We start from the raw sequence: 20,943 nt of genomic DNA, 5'->3' as shown, positions 1-20,943 counted from the left end.
AGTGGGTGAGCGGTGTGAGGGAGCGGAGTGCATATGTAGTGAGTTCGACTGAGTTGCAGACGTTGACTTGGAGGCAACACGTTTATTTAACTCCCAACACACGGGGTAACTGCCCCTTAACAGAATAACAACCTATGGTGGTGACCACCAGACTAACTACACTAATTAGAACGTCACTAGCTACTACGGACCAGGACCAACTGCTCGGGTCCAGGTCCACGTGTTGGAGACTCATTGAACGGAGAACGTAGACGAAGGTTTCTTCCAGGATGAACAACAACAACAACAACCCTGGTCCCTCTGGGAACCCGGCTTATATTCTCTGCGGCGTGGCTGGCTCCGCCCTTGGCCACGACCACCTTCCAGAATCCTCGGGAAGAATCTGGCTCCTGACCACGTGACCACCCCTAGCCCCCACTTGGTCGCGTGTCCTCTTGCGTCAACCAGAGTGCCATGGCCGTTAGTAACCTCATTCCTACGGCCGGCACTCCCACACCCTGTCCTGTATGGGCCGGCACTGCACGCCAAGCGTGGTGCCATCCAGCGCTATCAATCAGCGCTCACTAGGCCCCTCTAGGGCCGGTACTGCATAGTGACATCCCGCGATGTCACTGCACATAAATTAATTTTACAATTCGGTTTCTCCCCCCTCTCCACCCCACCAAGTTCTTACAACCTTTCTCAATATTACATACTAATTTTCTGACAGAATGCCCATTATGAGCATTATTGATCGTAAAGTTGCAATGATCAGGACGCTTTACGGGAGGATTGTGTAGAGGCAAGTCCAGTTTTAAGGACTTTTTAAGTGATAATAGTACTATAAAAATGTGACATTCAATTACAAAGTTACGGGACACCGACATCACGAACATCGTAACGCCGTGAAGTTTAACGCCTTTAAAAATGACATCGCGGCAGCACCCCCCCCCCCCCCACCCGCGTAGCTCGAATCACGAGAACCGCGCTCGTCGTGGTCGCGTCCCTCGCAGATTTTTCCCGGAAACTGGGACAACTCGACGCCGCGTGTGACGGCCCTCAGCCCGTCCATCACGAGCCGCTACGTGCGCCTGCTGCCCACGATCTGCCACAACCGCTGCACCCTGCGCATGGAGCTGCTGGGGTGTGAGCTCACCGGTGAGTGCCTACGGCCATCGAAGAATGCGTGGCACACAGAGCGAGCGTGGGGTTCCTTCACTTTCCTGCTGCACGTGAAGCAAAAACAACGGCTGAACTTGTCAAAAGTAGCAGAATCCTCGCGCGAGATTAGTCTCGGAGACTCAGGGAGACTTTACCTGGAGCGTTGACATCCCCCGACCGTGGTGAAGCTATCGAGTGTGCAGGCGGTGTAACTGCACCGGGGTCCGTAGGCTGTAGGGGACTGGGCGCCAGGCTTACGACGAAGGGGGTGGGGGGGGTAGGGGAAGCGGAGATGAACAGTGGCAGGTCGGCTGGGGGGGCCCGGACCTGACGCCTTTAGACCTAGGGGATGTGGGCGGGCGGGTGAGCCAGTGGCTGTGATTGGTGGGCAGGCGTTTGTGTGACGTGACCGGCTCAAGTGCCGCCAAGACGCCTCGGCCTACATCGTTGGAGACGTGCATGTGTTTACGATCGACACGCATTGCTTCGCCGACGTCACGTTTAGGCAAACGAAGCTAACGAATCGAAGAAATGCCGTACAAAGGAGACGGGGAAAAAAAGAGCTAGAAAACAATTGGGACACTGAAAACGGGACGAACTAATAATGTGTTATTGAATTGGGTTGCACCATCGAATCGTAACAATTCATGGCATCACTGGGAAGGTTGAAATGTTACAATCCTCGTCTCCAGCTTCACAGGTTTTACAACCATGCCCTCTATTATGCCTTTCCAGCATCGCAATTATACATCGATAGTCAGACCAGGAATTCCCATTCATTAACTATTCCTTTTCTGATGGAAATCACCTTTTCCATGCATAGGGTAAACTTTGTGGCCGCATGTCAATTATCACGTGAACCAATTTCGGAACAAATGGAAAAAAAACACCGGCTTTTCCGACCGTCTTTGTTCCCTATCACCCTCAGTGCAGACAGGACCCATGAAATGGGAGCGAGGGGGGAAAAGAGAGTGAGGGAGGGATGGAGGAGAGGGAGGGATGTATGCAAGGGAGGGAGGGCGTGCGTGCGTGCGTAACGGGACAGGCGCGATTAGAGAAAGCAGGATGAGTCGCTGGAGCGTAGAGCGAGCGAGCGAAAGCAGCGAGGTTTTTACAGTGGCACTCGCGGGAGATGTGGGGCACCGGTGTAGAGGTGGCTGGAGGGGCGGACAGGGGGAGGGGAGGGGGCGCGGGGGAGGGGGGGGATTGCCAATGTCGGTTCATCTCGCCGATCCGGCGAGCGTCTTATCGGCGCGTACAGCTGCCGCCAGCCGCCTCGCAGGGAGGATTGACGGCGTTGCAATCTACACCACCCTCCTGTGTCTTCACGGACCGGTGTAACAGTCAATCGCTTTGCTTACAACTTTGCTTGCATAGTTGAAGCTCCGAAGCAGGTCGAAGTAGAATGAGCAAAACAAAGGGGTGTCATTTCCCTTTCATGGCCAGATCCGCACAAAAGGGCGCATCATTTTAAACTTCCGAGGCGCGGAAGACAGATTATCTCTTATCGCGGTGATTAAATGGCCAAAAGGCAGCTTTGGCTGCTTGATCCGGCGATGCAGCGCATTGCAAACTTTTGACTCTTGAAGATCCTTGGTTTTTCCTGTGTCATTGCTCAGATGCAATCGCCCGTCCCGTCCGTAAGAGCGGCACCCCCTCTCCCGTGGCTTCACATTCCCTTTTTTGGACCGCGCGCTGTATGACATGTAAAGCGCAGGCCCAATGTTCGGCCGTTTCACAAATTAGATTGTAGACTTGTGGGGGGGGGGGGGGTACAATCCAAGTTTAGAATCAGTTAGGGCCGAAAAGGGCACAGAAAAGCGTGTGGAAATTATCGTCAGCCATGGTTGTCCCTGGCTGGATGAAGGCCTCTCCAAGCTGACACCTATCCCCCAGAGTTCATGCATACGAGTTCCTTTTCCCAGTTGGACGTACTCTCTGACTTATGACTGCCGATCCGTATTTAGTTTCTAATTACATGTCTTGCTTTGGTCCACTTACTTTTGTTAATAATCAACACGATATCTAAATAATGTAATCCTAATTTGTAAATCTCTACTTGGTGCCTGCCTGTCCGTCCGTCGACCACCCAAACCTACCGATCGACCCAACCAAACACCCACCCATCGATACACCCACCCATGAACCCACCCACCCAACTACCCATCCAACCACCAACCAATCCATACACCCACCCAATCACCCTTCCAACCACCCACCCATCCAACCACCCACCAACCCCAGGCTGCTCAGAGCCACTGGGTGTGAAAGACGGGAGGATCAAGGACAAGCAGATGACGGCGTCTGGAGTGTTCCACACCCTGGGCCTCGACTTCTGGGGCTGGGAGCCGCACTTTGCCCGGCTCGACGCCACAGGCAGAGTCAACGCCTGGACCCCCGCCAGCTGCAACGAGCAGCAGTGGTTGCAGGTACCGTCTCTCTCCCCGTGTCCGCGTGGGGTTTTCTCCAGGCCCTCCGGTCGTACCAATGTGCAAGGCTTTCACAGTCGGGCTGCGTAGTCAGTTACAGCGTAGCTCAGGAAGACCCGGCGTCTTTGTCCACTGCTGAGGAACAGGAGCTGACTACCAATGCCGCATGCATTGAGCAAGTTTGTAATTGACACGGCGAAGCCGCATGTTCGTAACCAATGTCTTTATTAGGCCCCTGGCCTTGCTTGGCCTTGAACCTGGTGGCGAGATGTTAACTACCTCGCCTGGTATACAGGAGGTTGTGGGTTTGATCCCGACCCTGATGCCTGCTGTATATTTGGAGTCTCCGTGTTCTCCCCGTGGTCGCGTGGATTTTTCTCCGGTTTTTCCCTCCACATTTAGAATCAATGTGCGTTTAGAGTATTTGGCTGATAGAAATATCCGTGTGATAAGCCATTTCGTTGGGATGTCATTTGTGGCCAGGTAGCTTCTGAAAAAAAGAGGTATATATAGCTCAGCGGGCTTTACCCGGTAAAATAGAAATAGAAAATGTAACCCTATTCAGAAGTCCCACGATGCGGTTTGGTTCCGGCACGGCATGGTGAATAACCGGTGGGAAAACCCCTGCTCCCCCGCCGCGCACCGACTCGCCTGTGTGCGGACCACGGGGCCTCAACGACACGGCCTCTAACCGGCGCTATCCGCTCACCCCGCCACGCCAGGTGGACCTGCTGCGGCCGCGGCGAGTGTCGGGCGTGGTGACGCAGGGAGCGCGAGACCTCGGCACCGTGCAGTTCGTGCGCGCCTACAAGGTGGCGCACAGCGACGACGGCAAGAGCTGGACCCTCTACAAGGACAGGGCGAGCGGGCGCCCCAAGGTGGGTGGAAGTGGCGATGTGGGATGCGTGGCGTGGCGGAATGCGAGGCGCTCGCTTTGACTCGGAGCAGCACCGCGTCGAGGAGCATAAACCATCGTCACGCGAGCTCCGGTCGTCCTCGCAGCAGTAGCAGCAGCGGCGGCGGCTTTTGGCCGGCCATCGAACAAAGATGGTCACCGCGTCGCGTGCTTGCAGATGCGCTTCCGTGGCCATCTGGAACGCTCTTCCTTCCCCTCCCATTAGCGCGGGTGGCTACGTAGGGTGCGAAGGAAGATTAACGTGCATACACGCAGAGGTGTTGCAGCTCATCGCAAACCATTCCAGTGCCCTGCGGCAATCTAGCCAAGGGGACCATAGCAGCAGCTGTCTTGGTCCGGCGGTAAGTGGACGCAGTGCCGGCCTGCAAATGGGCATCAGTCCTGCAGCAGTACGGGGCGATGTCGCCATGCGATTTGTTCACAACGTGTGCGAGATATTTCCAACGAGGCAGATTTGGATGATAACAACAGCACACGCTGCAGAGCAGACGCCGTGTAGTATTTACGGTTAATTCAGAATTTACCAGAGTGGCCGCTGGGCTGAAACTGCAAACTTCTGCAGCGCCCCATTGCGATCCGTGAGTGGAACGCTTTGCCTCCACCTACTCTTGACAAATCCTAATTTCCGTGGATAATGAGATATTGTGGCTATCAAGTTATTCCGCTTAACCCAGCACGCCTGTTTCACGTCGCAGATCTTTGCCGGCAACTACGACAACAACACGCACAAGAAGAACATGTTCGAGTCGCCGTTCTGGGCGCGGTACGTGCGCATCCTGCCCACGGCGTGGTTCAACCGCATCACACTGCGCGTCGAAATCCTGGGCTGCGACGAGTGAGCTGGGACATGCGAGCTCCGCCAATCTGCAAGGCACCACCTCCTCTTCTTCCTCCTCATCTTCCCAAGCAGCCTCCTCGTCCCCTCTACCCCAGCCCAAGTGAATTTAACTGATACCGGGGGGAAAAAATGTATCGGCAGGGCGGGAGATATGCGGGGGTCCACATTTTTACATGGTGCGGTGGGGGGAGTGGGTGCCGCGTGCGTTTGTAAATCTTAACTCGTTATCGCAGTCAATGATTTATGCAGAAAATACTCTCGGTGAGTCTCAGAATTTGTTGATGAGGCTCCTCTCCTTTCCCGAGATGTTGGGCCCCGATTCCTGACTGGGTGTCTTGACTGTGGGAGGAAGCAGAAGTACCCAGATCAACATCCTACTTGCTGCACTACCACGAAGTGGCCACCTCGTGTCCCCCTGACACCGAGCATGCCACAGAGGCAAGCCAAGGGAGTGAACCAATTTCAGGTCGAGGTGCCTCGCCCTTATTTATTTTAGAGTGCAGCAGTTGAATTGGCCACAGCAACTTCCCTTGCAGCCGGAGAGACCGACGCAGTCTCCGGGTTCAAGGCAACTTCCCCAAATTCTTCACGCGCCAACCGTTCGCCCAGTGAAAGAGCGCGTGCGTGCGCGCGTGTGTGCATGTGTGCGTGCGCGCGTGAGTGTCGCATAAATCCCGAGCTGAAGCTGCCGTTGGGTTGCGCCTCGAAAACCCGTGACCACCGCCACCATCACCGACCCCCCTTGTTTCCTCGAGAGGGCACTTGAGCGTGCGCGTGGAGGACAGCGGAGCGCAGGGGGATGCAGGAAGGAGCAAGTTGCTGCTTCAATTAAAATAAACATTCATGGGCTTCGGCAACGACCAGACCACGCCAACTTAAAAAAAGCATTACCATGCCCTTGCAGCCTTGCAACCGTTTGCCTGCCGAGCAATCGTAAAAGTTCGTGTAGCCTCTTTGAGTTTTCGACACCTTCGCTCTCACAGAACTGGCGGCATTGGCATCCCTGCGGCTTCGGTCAATGCCAGCCCGTCAATAGCAAAACATCCACGCACCGATAATGAAGTGCCACGCGAGTTCACAATTTGATTTGCTGCTGGTGGGGCTTCAGAAAGTCCATTTGCTCGGTGGGAACACAGGCAATGTTGCGTTTGTTGCTCTGTTGAAATTACTCTAAATAAAACACGTTGTTGCTTCGAACATCAGCAGCACGAATGTGGAACCGTTACAATTCAAAACCCAAACGCAGACTCTGTTCTGCGCATGTGTGGACAACAGAATTATATTACACATTTTTGTCTTCTCACCATACAACAGAGCCACAACGGGGGCCGGGTTTTGTGTTTTTCCACCCCAGAGGTCGCGCTCCGTGCCGCCGACGTCACACGCAGCGGACGGCTCGAGCCGCATGCGCACGCACCAAATCACAGGCGGACGTCAGGGCATGTTTACACAAACGAAACACGTGATGAACGTCTACCACCACGGCATGACTCTTACTCACGATTAGCACGCTCGCTTCGGCTACGTACGACGCGAAAGAAGTTCAACGTACTTACATACGTATCTCCCCACCCCCCCACCCCGCCCCCCGATTTCAAGCGTGAAAGTGGCACCATTTCAGAGACGAAGAAATTCCATTCGGATCTCGTGCAGCCAGTGGTGCACCCCGCTGTGGCAGAGATACTCTCTCCGCAGAACTACTTCTGGAGTCAACAAAAACGTGTTTTTTCTGCGCAAATTTAGGCGCGATGATTTTTCCCCGCCGCTATTGGTGGCCAGGCTGAGACCATCGACTCACGGCACTCGAGAGCGCGGTTTAATCGCAGGCGGTTGCTCGGATTTGAACCCAGCATCTCAGGTCAAGCTGCATCAATGTATATTGGTTCCCCGAAAAATTGTTTCCCCGATGGTAATATTTGTGTCGCCCCGACTTATTTCCGCCCCCCCCCCCCCCCCCCGAGGGAATGACAGGAGTTACGGTTGCCACGGCTTGCCACGGCTTGTCGTGGTATGGCGCTAAAGGTGTCGTTATTATCATTATTATTACATTGACGAGGACACGATTAAATACAAGAATACACCGTAAGAAGACTGAGCAACTATTGTTTTTGTTGCGTATGGCAATATGTTCAGGGTCTAAAGGCCAATGTCGAGGTCGGCGAGCCACGAGAGGGCTTCTTCAGGAGACAAGCGTTTGTGTCGTTTTGATATTCCTCTGTTCAACGAGCAGAGGCTACAGTGCTTTACCACATGGGCCACAGTTGTGGTTGCACGGCCACAAATCGCACTAGTGTGGCCCGTCTTTCATTTCCCATTCGTGAAGGAGATGCACACATCGGCCTGTTGGTGCTCAGATGCGATAGATGGTTCCACCAGCGTCTCTTCGAGGAATGTAAAAAAATATCCAGGAGGGTTGAGCATCTGTTTCAGGAATTTCGTCTGCAAAGCGGCGTTTGTACCGTGGCGTTTCCGTTCAGAATTTGCATGGGTATAGTCTTTCAATGTGAAAATAAAGGGGGTACAATTATTTGGAAGGTGAGCCAGTGATCCTGGATACTGGTCCAATTGGCAGAACAAATATTCATTTCTAAGGGGGTTCTGGTTGGGTACGCGTTTCCTAGCACTGGCTTAGCTCTGATGTGGGTGCCATTAGCCCCTCTCAGCTGCCTTTGCCACCTTAAATGTACTTCTGCTTCCTGAAATGATAATTATTATATCCACACACACAGACACGCCGTGGCGTTTTTATCTTTGTAGGCCAGATTTTTTTTATAATGCAGACCGAGTGATGCATAAATCACTCGATGGATGAATGAAGGAATTAATGCACAAGTGAACTTTAGCATGATATATTAAATGGGCAAATTAATTTGATAAGTTATTGGATCACCGTAATTGAATAATGAACATTAAATTAATAAACGACCAAGTTAATGGATGATGATGATAATGATGAACAATATACTTTGTTGTAAGAGATGTAATGACTTGGGAGCAAATATTATCACCTCATTGTATCAGGCTTTGTATTTTGATAACTACAATATAACGTATAAGCACAAATAATGAATTACAATTAAAGTGTTTGTACAACTGATAATATATAGGACGGCCACTGTGGAATTGTCGCGCAACTGTACTCATGTCGCTGGCGAGTTGAGTGCTCTGTCAGTACTGTCTGGATGATTGAGAGTAAATTTAAATGAAAACCAAAACTTTCAACATTTGTGTCACCAAGTATGGAATAAGTGCGTCCTAACAATGTTAACAATCACTGCTGTAGACGATGAGTGCTTCAATCAAAAATATGATTTTCACTTTGCATTCCATTTCAATCCGCGAGCATTTATAGGCTGTCCAGTATTTAGCCAGACGTTAGTGGTGACGAGCGTGCATTTTGTCTGTCACATTAACCGAACTAGCGTAAGAACTGTAAACACTGCAGCGAACTTCAAGCTACGAATGCGTACCATCACCTGTACATCATTAAACATAATAAAACAAATATTTTTTTTGGTTTCAAATACAAAAGAAACTAAAATGATGTTGCTCAATTATTTGTCCTCCGTGAAGTTACCGACTTGTGTGTACGTGATGGCATGAATTTGAGGCTGTCACCTGTCCCGTTTATTTTTCTCACCCTCCTCAACCAGGACCCTTCTCTCTTTGAGACTACAGCCGTCCCCAATACATCTGTCCAGTCTCCCTGGGGACGTTAAAGAGTCCCAGTTGTATACGTCAGTTGTAAAGCACGGCCGCAATTGTACCAATGCTACACTCACTCGAGACGGCGCATTCACCAGGTCTACCAGTCTTTGGAGATGTGCTTTTTGTCACGATGTGCACCCAGGTGTTTTTTGTATCTCAAAGCATTGTGGCAACCCCCGAATAAATGCATCAATGAAAATACTGTATACATCCAGAAAGTGAGCAGCGCATATACAATGGCTCCTCGTTTCATCCCGTAAAGAGTATGCTTTCACGATTATTATGCTCACGATGCATGCATCGGAGTCGTACGTTCACTAATCTGATACGTTCAATTTGTCCGAATAATAATACGCACGTGATGTGTACATCTTACAAATTCGGCTAATGCGAGATGGGAACAAGTAAACCCGTAAAAACAAAGTTTTTCACTATAAATCCTTTATATGCGTGGCGGCTAGAGTCTTCTCGTCCTCTGGCTTGAGATGGCTGCCACCTATGGGTCAGATGATTGTCTGCCAGTATTAAGCAATTGGTAATTAAATATTTAAATTGTTTTCCTTAAACAGTGTACAATTTTGGGGAAAAAATTTTTCACGAACATTAATTGTCTCGCACAACGAGTCTGTGTGGAAAATGTCAGCTCGATTGGATCACGGGAAGTGGGTTAAAAAACGACCGAAAGATTTGCATGGTCGCAAGCAAGCACGCAAGCACGCAAGCAAGCAAGCAAGCGAACTTAATATAAAGGAATTAAAAATATATTCGCCTGTGGAGGACGCGGGGATCGATCCCGCGACCTTTGGCATGGGAAGCGAGGGCGCTACCAACTGCGCTACTCCGCTACGGCCTGTGGAGGGGTTACGCTCTGTGCTCTTACACTCTGACGTTCAGCCAAAGCCATGAATGCGTTCTATTTGAATATATGTAAAATAAAAAAATTTTGCCTAAAAAGTGTAAAATTTTGGGAATTTTTTTTCACGAACAATAATTGTCTGGCACAACGAGTCTGTGTGGAAAATGTCAGCTCGATTGGATCACGGGAAGTGGGTTAAAAAACGACCGAAAGATGTGCACGGTCCTAAGCAAGCAAGCAAGCACGCAAGCAAGCAAGCAAGCACGCGAACTTAATATAAAGGATTTAAAAACAAGGAATGAGTGCCATTGCAAATCGGATGGTAAACCTGCGATAATATATATTTTTTTATCATTAAATGTAAGTGACAATTTATAAAATGGCTGGAGGTGGACGGCTCATCATTACACGCCTGCAAACACACAGGCTCGTTCCCCCGGTGCTTACGAGGAACGATGGCGACGGGAGATATGTACACGTCGGTCGAAATCGTTTTTTTCTGCCGATTATTGCTTGCGGTGCAGGAAGCCAGCAAGCAGGTGGAACGTGACTGCTGCACACGTGATCCTCACGGCGGTAGCCCGGGGTACCAAATAATACAAAATGGGCCGAGGAAATTTAATATTTTATTTCTTGGACACGATTTTTTTCCAGGGGTGTTAATTAACTCCGCGACTGGGGTATCAATCAATCCGCAATCAGTGCCACTCCGCGATATCGAAACGTCAAACATTAGCATAAAAAAAATCCGTTATGAAAAAATGCAACTTTAAACATCTGTTGATTTGCAAATTCCAGCATCTTTTGATATGCAAATTCCTTTGTCAAGGCGCCCTCCTCCTCTAACCCAGCTTAAATATACGCTGCCAGGCTTGGTGGTGTTCATTCAGACGCTGTCTTTCCGACAGCCCTGTTCTTCACCTGAGGACGGCTGCTTGCGTTGTGGCCGAAACGTCATGAGAATTGTATTTTATTATGTTTTCTTTTTATTATTTTATTATTTCCCTTCTACGTGACTTTACCGAAAGAACCAAGAAGAGGTGCCGGGAGTGGGAGCAACTTCCGTGCATCCTTTGTGTGTCTGTGGTTCATGGAAGCGAGGTTATATTGTGCCACCCTGGGCCTTACTAGGTACTCACCAGAGGTGTGGACTCGAGTCATGCGACTTGGACTCGAGTCAGACTCGAGTCATGATTTTGATGACTTCAGACTCGACTTGGACTTGCCTCATCTTTGACTCGACTTGACTCGGGACTCGAGAGCAAAGACTTGAGACTTACTTGTGACTTGCATAACAATGACTTTGTCCCACCTCTGGCTACTCACTAATAGCACTCAGCCCCAAGAGTCTATAAGGCTAGTGGGAGGAGTCTGTGTGCGTGTACGTTTACATGTGTATGTGGGGATTGGTAGCGTAACGGTTAGCGCGTTGTGCTACTGAACCTGGCTACCCGAGTTCGATTCACGCTCACGGTCAACACGAGTGACGATTATTTGAACCGGTCCTGGGCCTCGCCTAGGTCAACTCAGCCTCAAATGAGTAGTTGGTGCGGTGTGTAAACATCGCCACTTGGGAGTCAAAGGGAGCCACGCGTGGTATTGGCCACCCACCCCCTCGTCTGCTGTTCCGGCCTTCACAGGTGCTCGCTCACAGCACTTGCTCCGACAGCCTCTTAGGGCTTTTTGGTAAAGTCACGTAGAAAGAAAATAAATTAAATAATAGAATACGACGTTTCGATTGCAACACGAGCAATCGTCATCAGGTATAAAACAAACTGAGTGAACTTAGAAATACAATGCAATACAACACAAAGAGTCGGCTAACAACAGTCAGCACCTTACCTGGATGATTACGTTATTCCAAAGATTGCTAAATTGGAGAGAGAGAGAGAGACAAAACACAGACACGGAGACACACAGACAGACACACAAGCAGAGAGGGACAACACAGAGATACACAGAGAGAGAGACACACAACATTATACGTCTTCTAACATTTTTTATTCGAGAAGCAAAGGGTTGCGAAGCATTAATGCAAACAACATCTATTTTAACAAAATAACATGTTCTGGTGACATTCATTACAGCATTCCAATGGACAGGAACTGCCGAGAGATGATAAAACCAAATATTTGGCAGAACTTGCGTTGGCAGCGGCGCACGAGCACAGATAACAAAACAAACTCAATACATTCATAAATAGCACTGCGTTGAAAAATAAAAAAAATCTATAATCGGTGACTTTCATGGCCAGATTCTTATTCTTCAGCTTCAAATCTAGAATTTCATGGCCAGAGCGTTAGAGTGGATAAGAGCATCCATTCTTAACTCTCTGATTCAAGAGCCGAATGGCTCACGGGGCTATACCATATTAAATGAACTTGACCTTGGTCTCTGTGCATTGCAGAAGGGCCGTTGACCGAAATGTAAACTATTATATATATAAACGAGCCTTTTGTCCGTCCAAGGACGGGTGTATTGCAGTAAATCTGAAACTTGCAAGCGAAAAGCAGACCGCGACGTGATATTCATTGCATCAATTCGTGTGCAATTTGTAAGGGCGCGGTGACACAGACCTATTTCATTTTAATGTTAAAATCCCTTGTTCATCGTGACGGCCTTTTTACTTTGATGTCTCAACAGCGTTACGGAGATCACGTGACGTGAGGGTTCTGCCTTTGTAGTGAGGGTTGTGAGTTGTCGCCGAGGAGGGGGGAGGAGGCGCCTCGCCCCCCTCCTCCCCCTCATGTGGAATGACGTCACCCGATAATTATTATTAATGGCAGGGGGATGTCCATTTGGATGACGTCACCTGTTCATGATTATTAATGAAGGGGGCTGTTCGATGTGGAGTGACGTCACCTGCTCATGATTATTAATGAGGGGGACGGTCCATGTGGAGGACGTAACCTGTTCATGATTATTAATGAGGGGGGCTGGTCGACGTGGAGTGACGTCACGCGCGGGACACACTGACATGCTTGGCTCATTATAGTAGTAAATACACACACTTTCCTTTTAAGGCAGTGTTCGTGACTAAATCATTTTTTCGTTACAGGAAATGATAGAATAACGTATTTTACGAGTACCTGCAATTCGCAGAGTCTAAGGGGCAAAGTTCACGCTCCAGTTGATCTTTTGTTAAACAGGAACTCTTCAGAGCCCATGATAAGTGTCATTCGCAAGGGTGACCTGGTTCGCTACAATGATGACAACAGCAACAACAACTACAGCAGCAGCGAAGCAAAATAGAAAATCCGAGCTGATACAACCTCGTTACAGGAGAAACCCAAACACGACACAAACACAAGTTACGAGTAAAGAAAACAATCAAAAAACAGATCTGGAATAGACTTTGTGCAAGCAAAAAACTCTCCAAAACCTCGTCCCTGGGTGGGCTTGAACCACCAACCTTTCGGTTAACAGCCGAACGCGCTAACCAATTGCGCCACAGAGACAGCTGCAACTGACCACTTGCTATTCCATGTTGAAGGAAATAATGACATTCACTATCTTAAAAACGAATCTAGTATTGACTTATAAAAATAAACTTTCAAACAGCATCTCTGAGTGGGTTTGAACCACCAACCTTTACACTTCATTGCAGAACAGGCTGGCCAAATGCACCAGAGACAGCTGCAAGAGAACACTTGCTGTTCGGTGTTGAAGGAATTAATGACATTCGCTGTCGTAAAATCGAATCGTATCTAGCCAGCAAAAAACTCTCCAAAAGCTCGTCCCTGTGTGGGCTTGAACCACCAACCTTCCAGTTAACAGCCGAACGCGCTAACCAATTGCGCCACAGAGACAGCTGCAAGGATTAACTTGCTATATTCTTAGGTTTTTTCGGTAAAGTCACGTAGGTAAAACAATTAATAAAATAAAATAAATGAAAACAACTTATTTTATTTTATTAATTGATTTACCTACGTGACTTTACTGAAAAAAACAAAGAGTATGAATCCTTGCAGTCACAAAAGCTTCAAATCTAAAACAATAAATGCCTTGTGAAGATGGCGACGCATACTTTACGTATTTATCTTCAAGATTAGAGATGTTTGTGTGTTGGGCCGCATCTTTAAGAACCCGATATCCCTCTACCGACAGTGTAGTGAAATCTTCACTGCAGTGTGTAATGTTCAGGGCAAGGCAGGAGAGATGTCTACAAGGATTATTCAATAGCACCCTCCACTGGCAGAGACAGCCAATTCACGTATCTGCCATATATACACTAAACTGTATTTCCACTCCAGAAATTCACGCACCATATATATACTCTTCGTCTATGAATACAAGATATTTTGAATTAAAATGTAAAAACAGAATGATAATGTTTATGGTCACAGTGCATCATCCCTGTTCAATCAAGCAATAGGGCAACTCTCGTGTCTGCTGGAGATCCCATGATTATGGTGAGAAACCTACATTCACGTGGCAGGGAAAAGTCCGACAACAGGGTGATTTCCATGGGACACTTTCGCGAGTATCAAGTTATTGAATTCTGAAATGTCTTCATGCCCTTCCTGGTGTAAATGCAAGTGGTAAGATGTTCAAACGCCAAGTAGACACCAATCAAAATGTATCAATGTCTGCGCAACCATATACCAGCGGTAAAATCGCAAAGAAATATGATTTCTAGATTTGAAGCTTTCGTGACTGCAAGGATTCATATTCTTAGTTCTTTCGGTAAAGTCACGTAGGTAAAAAATGAAATCAAAATTTCCTACGTGACTTTACCGAAATAACTAAAAATAGATATATGATTTGATGATACACTGTCCTGGATACTGATCGGCCTGCACCAGAGACCAGTGCTAGACAAAAGGCCGCAAAAAAGCGAGCAGTACAAGGGCAACGCAAACACCAACGCATCCATAGCTTGGGCTGAGCAGTTAAAGCTACAGGACCCTTTCACCAGTATCAAGATATTGAACGATTAAATAAAGGTTTAACCATTTCTGCTGTATATTATATCGTAATTTGGTGTCTGCTTGGTGTTTGAATATCTCAACACCTATATTTATTCCAGAAAGGGTAAAGCCTTTTTTTGTATCTTTCAATGAGACGATTACTATTGAGCCACTAATTTAATGACGTAAGGACAAAAATGTAGGTCATCAAATGTATCCCCGCAACGCGATTTTGCTGCGGCTATCATTTAATGAGACGAATAATCCATTTTAACTCTCAGAGAGTGGTGCGTGTACCAATCCCTGTGTTGGAGAACAGTCATAAAATGTGGATATCAGAGAACTACTTCTGAGATTCAGAAGTAATTCTCTGTGACATCGAATCCACACTCGGCAGCGTAGCTTTCCCGCTTGCCCTATAACACAATCACGTGTCGCACGACGGTCAAATCAACAGAGCTGGAATAAAAAATAATTTACATTTTTTGTTCATGCAGTCATCGACCTTTACAAATGTAAATACATCATAATGACAATTCTCAGAATCCGCGTTCCTCCAAATCGCATTGCCTCTTGTGCTCAGCCCATCACACCTCGGGTCGCTAAAACAATTCACGATTTGTGAGCCGCTTCAAGCGGCATGTGCCCTCCCGCGGAATGGAAACGTCGAATTTCCACCACAGGCTCAGGGTCACCAGCGGGGGGAGGGAGGCGGGGGGAGGGGTGGACCAAGCGGTGCTTCACTGCTCACTTGAGCAAGGAGGGGGTGGGGTGGGTGTGGGGGAGGAGGTGGGGCTAGGGGTGTGGCTGGGGGTGGGGGCAGGGGTGGGGGCGAGGGGTGGGTGGGGGCGAGGGGTGGGTGGGGGCGAGGGGGTGGGGGCGTGGGGGTAGGGGCGAGGGGGTGGGGGCGAGGGGTGGGAGGGCCATTCTGGCTCTGTAATGAAATCGGCTGCTTTCCAGATTGCCTCGAGACACCGACCATTCCGCATTAACACCCAGACACGGCGACCCATTGCGACACACGCAGGCGCGGGTAACGATAACCCCCCCCCCGCCCCCCATTTATGACAAATTGCGTTTCTTAGCAACACAGCATGCTCAGGGTCCCTGCTTTCGCCCAATTAAAAACATGCCCCGCACATGTTCTCCGTGTTGGGTGTTGCTCAGTAGCCGCTCTTCGGCGTGGTTCCCACCCCTTACCCCTCTCCCCCCCAAGGTATGTGGGGTGCCCCGAGCTCACTCAGCGTGGCACCACGATGCATCATCACACCGTTCGTAACCTCCCGCGGAAATTTATTTACATTTAAAATCAAATGCTGCAACCTCCTTCGCCGAATGAATGGAAAAATCAAATTACGCATATTGCCGCACGTGGCGTGATCCGATTGCATTTTATTTTCTTTCTTTCTGCATTCACTCCCGTGCAGGAATGGTGAAATGGCATGCAAGTGGTCCCTGGTTTTAACCAGGTTGGCGAGCCATTGAGATTGAGAGTCTCTTTCGCGAGGGATGTATCTCATCAATATAACCATGGGACCCTTTTTTTGCCATTGTTCGTTCTCTGCTATAACACTGGTGAGACAAGGCCATGTAAAAAATTTACCCGTAAAAACAAAGTTTTCACTATAAACCCTTTATATGCGTGTTCAATGGGCCACAACCCAGCCCACATTGGTCTTTGAAACGGGCGGCTAGAGTTCTCTCGTCCTCTGGCTTGAGATGGCTGCCACCTATGGGTCAGATGATTGTCTGCCAGCATTAAGCAATTGGTAATTAAATATTTTAAAAAAAATTCCCTAAACAGTGTAAAATTTTGGAAAACATTTTTCACGAAAATAAATTGTCACGCACAACGAGTCTGTGTGCAAAATGTCAGCTCGATTGGATCACGGGAAGTGGGTTAAAAAACGACCGAAAGATTTGCACGGTCGTAAGCGCGCAAGCAAGCAAGCGAACTTAATATAAAGGATTTAAAAAAAGGCTGCATCTGTTGCAGGACAATCAGTTTCAAAGACAATACGTTTATTCAGTTGAAGACGTAGGCTTTCGCGAGCAGTATCATCCATAAGAAGTTTTTTTTTGGGTTCGACCGCCTGATGAAGCTAGTTGTGAAACGTCGTACTCAGATTGTAAATGTTGTGGCTGGGCTCTCCAACACACCGGTGTGCTGTACTAGTGACGAATTGGCCACGTTCTGTTTACGTGACAACCCTTACTAGTTGGCTGTGTCGGGTGGTGGCGGGTTTAACGACACATTTATATATTTACGCGCTCTAACCCTAAACACCTCTATTATGAATGCGTATATAATTATCAGAGCATGCTTGTTTGCATGTTTTGCCACACGTACGTGTGGTTAATGCAGACTTGATGCTTGGCAAATGGTATCTATTTGAACATCTTAACGCCTGCTTTATTATCAGAAAGGGTATAAACCTCCGATTCGCACGATTGTCTACGTTCGGCGCACAAGTCCAACGTACACAATGTAGCACTGGCCGTAGGCAATCGAGCAAATTCGACGAAATCTCTGTTGTTTCTGGCGAGAGGAACTTTGAGATGCTCGGCTCTTCTCCTGTGGTGGAGAACGATCCGACTGGGGGACAGCCACCGTTGACTTGCCACGTCGTCAATCTCGATTTGAAGTTTCCGTGACTGCAGGGATCCATACCCTTTGGTTCTTTCGGTAAAGTCACGTAGGTATAAAATAAAATAAATTAAATCACGTCGTTTCGGGCGCAACACAAGCGTCCGTCAACAGGTAGGACAACCACAGCAAGAAACAATTGCTGACGTGGGCAAAAGGGCTGCTGTGACAAGAGGCTATATAGGTAAGAGAGGGGGGAGGAGCCAGGGAGGAGAGACAGGGAGGGTGGGGGTGTGGGGTAGGGGGAGTAGGGGCTACAAGTCAGCAACAAGCACGGCAAAAAAGGCCGGGGTGAGGATTGATACTCGTTTTCACGACCACCGAGGGTTGATTGAGCCGAGTTTCAACCCCGGATCGGGGGTTGAACTCGCATCCTACCAAACGCGAGTCAAATGTTTCCTAACGGTGCAATTTTCTCGGATGCAGTTCAAGAGGAACCTTCCGTGATTCATTTAGAAAGTCACGTTCAGGTCAACGTCGAGTGTCTTTCGAGAGCCTTCGCCAATTCTCTCCTCCATGCACTGCTGTGCCAAGACGTGTAATGTTGAGATGCATAGCAACCGAGAGAGTGTTTACTGTAAAATGTGCCTGTGTATTAAAAGCACAGCCAAAAATACCGACGATGACACGTAATACTGTACAACAGTTGCCACTTTTTTTCTCTCCCGAGTTCATAAATATGAAGTCTCACACCACAAATCAACTCACTTCCCACACAGTAACACTCTACTTACCGACTGGTGTTGTTTCCATATATTACATATTGTGTTTGCTCTATTTGTAGAAGTTTCAACAACACCTTGATTAAAATATATATATATATACGGGCGTTCAAATTAAGCCTAATATGTGGAACACACCTGGGAATACGGTCGATGTGGAGACGGAGCGAGATATCTGCCTCTGCACAGCAGCGAGACGGATTGCGGGAAGGTCTTCCTCCAGGAGCAGAGTGATAAGGCCTCATGATTTGATCATGATCGATAAACTGATAATTTGGTGAATTTACACTTCTCAAAACTTTTCATCTTGTGTTCAGTACATTTTTATTTTCAAAATTGAAATTTCATTTAGAAATTGCTGTTGTTACACAAAGGACTTGGTATTCGAAATGTTTAAAGTTAGGCAAGGATTAATCCACAAGCATCAACAGCCACCTGTGCTGATGCTTTGGACAGAGCTGGGGAGGGTGAATGGAACTCCCAGAATGCAATGCAATGTGCCACTTCCAGTTTGGCAAGTGGTTCCGACTTCCTGTGTGTGGCTTTAAACAAAAGATGACACAGAGGCAAACTCCCATGTAAGATGTATATATATTTCCCCTTTTTGGAATTTACAAGCTGTTTACAATGTTAACAATGTTCATTGATATTTAAAAATGGAGTCACTGTTAACAGAATTCAAGCACAATCAATTTATGTTTACAAAAAATGTAACAACATCTACAGCCTTCTTGAGAGAACTTAAACCATTTTTTATTAAAATCTGAGCACATTCAGTATTTTAAAATAATTAATAATAAATATTGATTATGATGGTTACAGTTTGGTTGATAATGATCCTGTGTTGACAGAAGAGATCCTGCATTAAACAAAATAGCTCAATCATTCCACACAAATGTACAGGAAAATTGGCCTCTTTGAACCGACAATCTGTAGAAAAAGAGTACATTTTATCAAAACTTCCACACTTAGAACTCTTCGCACACCCGTTACCACGAACATATCTCCCCGATACGCAGCCACAGGGAAAACGTACACATCCATCAGTTTGAAATGGAATCTGTGCAGTCGGAGATAATTGTTGAGTTTCAGTTCTTGGCCAGGTTATGGCCGTTAATTCCTGAACAGTTGACGGTCACGCAGAAAGCTGCCAGTAAAGTGCCGAGCGGACATTCACGGTCGTCTGTCCGGGAGGCATTCAATTCTAAACGCCTCAACGCCATCAGGTGAATTATTGTTCAGTATAATTTCACCATTTTTAGTGATTTGTAAAAAAAAAAAAATCTTGGTGATCTTTAACTCTTGCGCCTTTATCCTGTACGTTGTATTTATGTTGGAGTCGTCCAGTCGGCATTGCATTTCATGGTAATATTTACTCACACGAATACTAAAAGCGTTGTTTTCTTTTTCATATTTTCGCTTATTTCCGTTTGCATAGATTTATTTTGATTGTTGTCACCATATTTGTTTTTTCAGTGTCAATTTCGCTTTCTTGTATTACTACGTATATGCCAAATTTTCCTTTAAACATTTGGTATTTGGTCTCAGAGGGTTCTCACCCACTTCAAAAATGAAATCCGTCCCATACCTATCAACCCATACGGTTTACCTGTATTCTTGTACAGTGTTTAGGTCCATACAGCGTACAGCCGTATCAATACAGGCAAAAAATGATATATTTGTTTGTGTTTCTCCCTTGTGATGGGACTTTGTAGGATGAACGTTGAGATTTATAACAGGCACGGGGTGACCAATAAGGTCTGAACTGGTCTGTAATAAGGTAGGGCACTGATAAGGGGTTGACAAGGTATGCCATCCACTTGATCGATCGGATTGATAGCTTCAACCTGTTCCCGTCCGCTCGTCTACGGCGGCGACTACAAACTACATCCCCGACGCCGGCAGTCCCGGGGCAGCGCTCACGAGGGGCGACCGCGTCCGGAGAGCGACAAAAAAAAAATCGTGAGCCGGGCAAAAGCAGTTACGCTCAGAGCGGCACGCCCCGCACGCAGCTCCGGAGTAATAACGCGTCTGGGGCGGTCGCGACTTCACCAGCGACCTTCACGAAATCCCGCGGCCACGGCAGGGAGCGGGGTGAGGGAGGGGGGGCGCCGCCGGGGAGTGAGCGCCCGCTGCTTTCGCTCATCTCAAATTCCCGTCGGGTTTTTTTTGGGGGGGGGGTTGTTGTTTCCACCCACGTAACGTATATGCCACGCAACACCCTCCACCGCACCCTCCACCGCAGCCCCTCGCACCCCCCGCTTTTCTTAATTTACATTTAGCCCTCGTTGAAATTCAGTGGGAGAACGAGCGCGTGCGGCGGAGAGAGCGAGAGAGAGAGGAAGGGAGGCGCGCGATGTCTCGCCGTGTTGGGGGGGGGGGGTGGGCTACGCGCGGCTGTGCGAGCCGGCGCACGTCAGCTCCCGCTCGGTCTTCTTATCGTCCTCGTCGTCCGCCAGCCAGCGGTTGCAGGGAAAGGCGAACGTCTGCCCGGCCACCTCGTCCCTCACCTCGATCTCCGCCAGGTGCCAGCCGGCGCCCAGGCCTGTCGGCGAGACGCGCCGCGACTGTGAGAATGGGCGCTGCATGGGGGTGTTTCATTAACACAGGCAGACAGACGGACGGACGCGCACCAAACGCGAGCCCGGACACGCGCGGCGAGAGACGCACGCTGCCCCGGGTGGAGCGCTGTCTGTTGGCGAGCGCCCGATGGACGCCGGGGCGGCACGCGAGGGAGCGGTGTGGCAGGTGAAGAACAACAACAACAAAAAAACCTC

The 20,943-nt window shown here is 48.4% G+C and overlaps 2 protein-coding genes and 2 non-coding genes across 6 annotated transcripts in view; 1 reads left to right on the top strand and 3 right to left on the bottom strand.

Moving 5' to 3' along the window:
* Nucleotides 1-9,582, top strand: part of LOC144935543 (lactadherin-like) — a 143,957-nt gene extending 134,375 nt beyond the window's left edge. For all 3 annotated transcript variants that reach the window (XM_078862302.1, XM_078862303.1, XM_078862304.1), the window contains exons 9-12: nucleotides 993-1,137; nucleotides 3,385-3,569; nucleotides 4,292-4,447; nucleotides 5,181-9,582. In XM_078862302.1, the coding sequence (XP_078718428.1) occupies nucleotides 993-1,137; nucleotides 3,385-3,569; nucleotides 4,292-4,447; nucleotides 5,181-5,324 (630 nt within the window). In that variant the 3' untranslated portion in view covers nucleotides 5,325-9,582. The remainder of the gene's footprint in view (nucleotides 1-992; nucleotides 1,138-3,384; nucleotides 3,570-4,291; nucleotides 4,448-5,180) is intronic.
* Nucleotides 9,583-13,271: 3,689 nt separating this feature from the next.
* TRNAN-GUU (transfer RNA asparagine (anticodon GUU)) lies at nucleotides 13,272-13,345 on the bottom strand. Its single transcript has one exon. It is a non-coding gene; the product is annotated as a tRNA-Asn (tRNA).
* A 277-nt stretch (nucleotides 13,346-13,622) lies between these two features.
* On the bottom strand, nucleotides 13,623-13,696 carry TRNAN-GUU (transfer RNA asparagine (anticodon GUU)). The gene has a single exon. It is a non-coding gene; the product is annotated as a tRNA-Asn (tRNA).
* A 6,190-nt stretch (nucleotides 13,697-19,886) lies between these two features.
* LOC144935616 (lipoxygenase homology domain-containing protein 1-like) overlaps nucleotides 19,887-20,943 on the bottom strand; it is a 92,871-nt gene continuing 91,814 nt past the window's right edge. The window contains exon 41 of the mRNA XM_078862439.1: nucleotides 19,887-20,711. Coding sequence (XP_078718565.1) covers nucleotides 20,554-20,711 — 158 coding nt within the window. The 3' untranslated portion in view covers nucleotides 19,887-20,553. The remainder of the gene's footprint in view (nucleotides 20,712-20,943) is intronic.

The sequence above is a fragment of the Lampetra fluviatilis genome, chromosome 13 (genome assembly GCF_964198595.1).
Source record: "Lampetra fluviatilis chromosome 13, kcLamFluv1.1, whole genome shotgun sequence".
Lineage (NCBI taxonomy): Eukaryota > Metazoa > Chordata > Hyperoartia > Petromyzontiformes > Petromyzontidae > Lampetra > Lampetra fluviatilis.
Note: the sequence above shows the minus strand (reverse complement) of the source record. Positions and strands in the feature narration are given on the sequence as shown.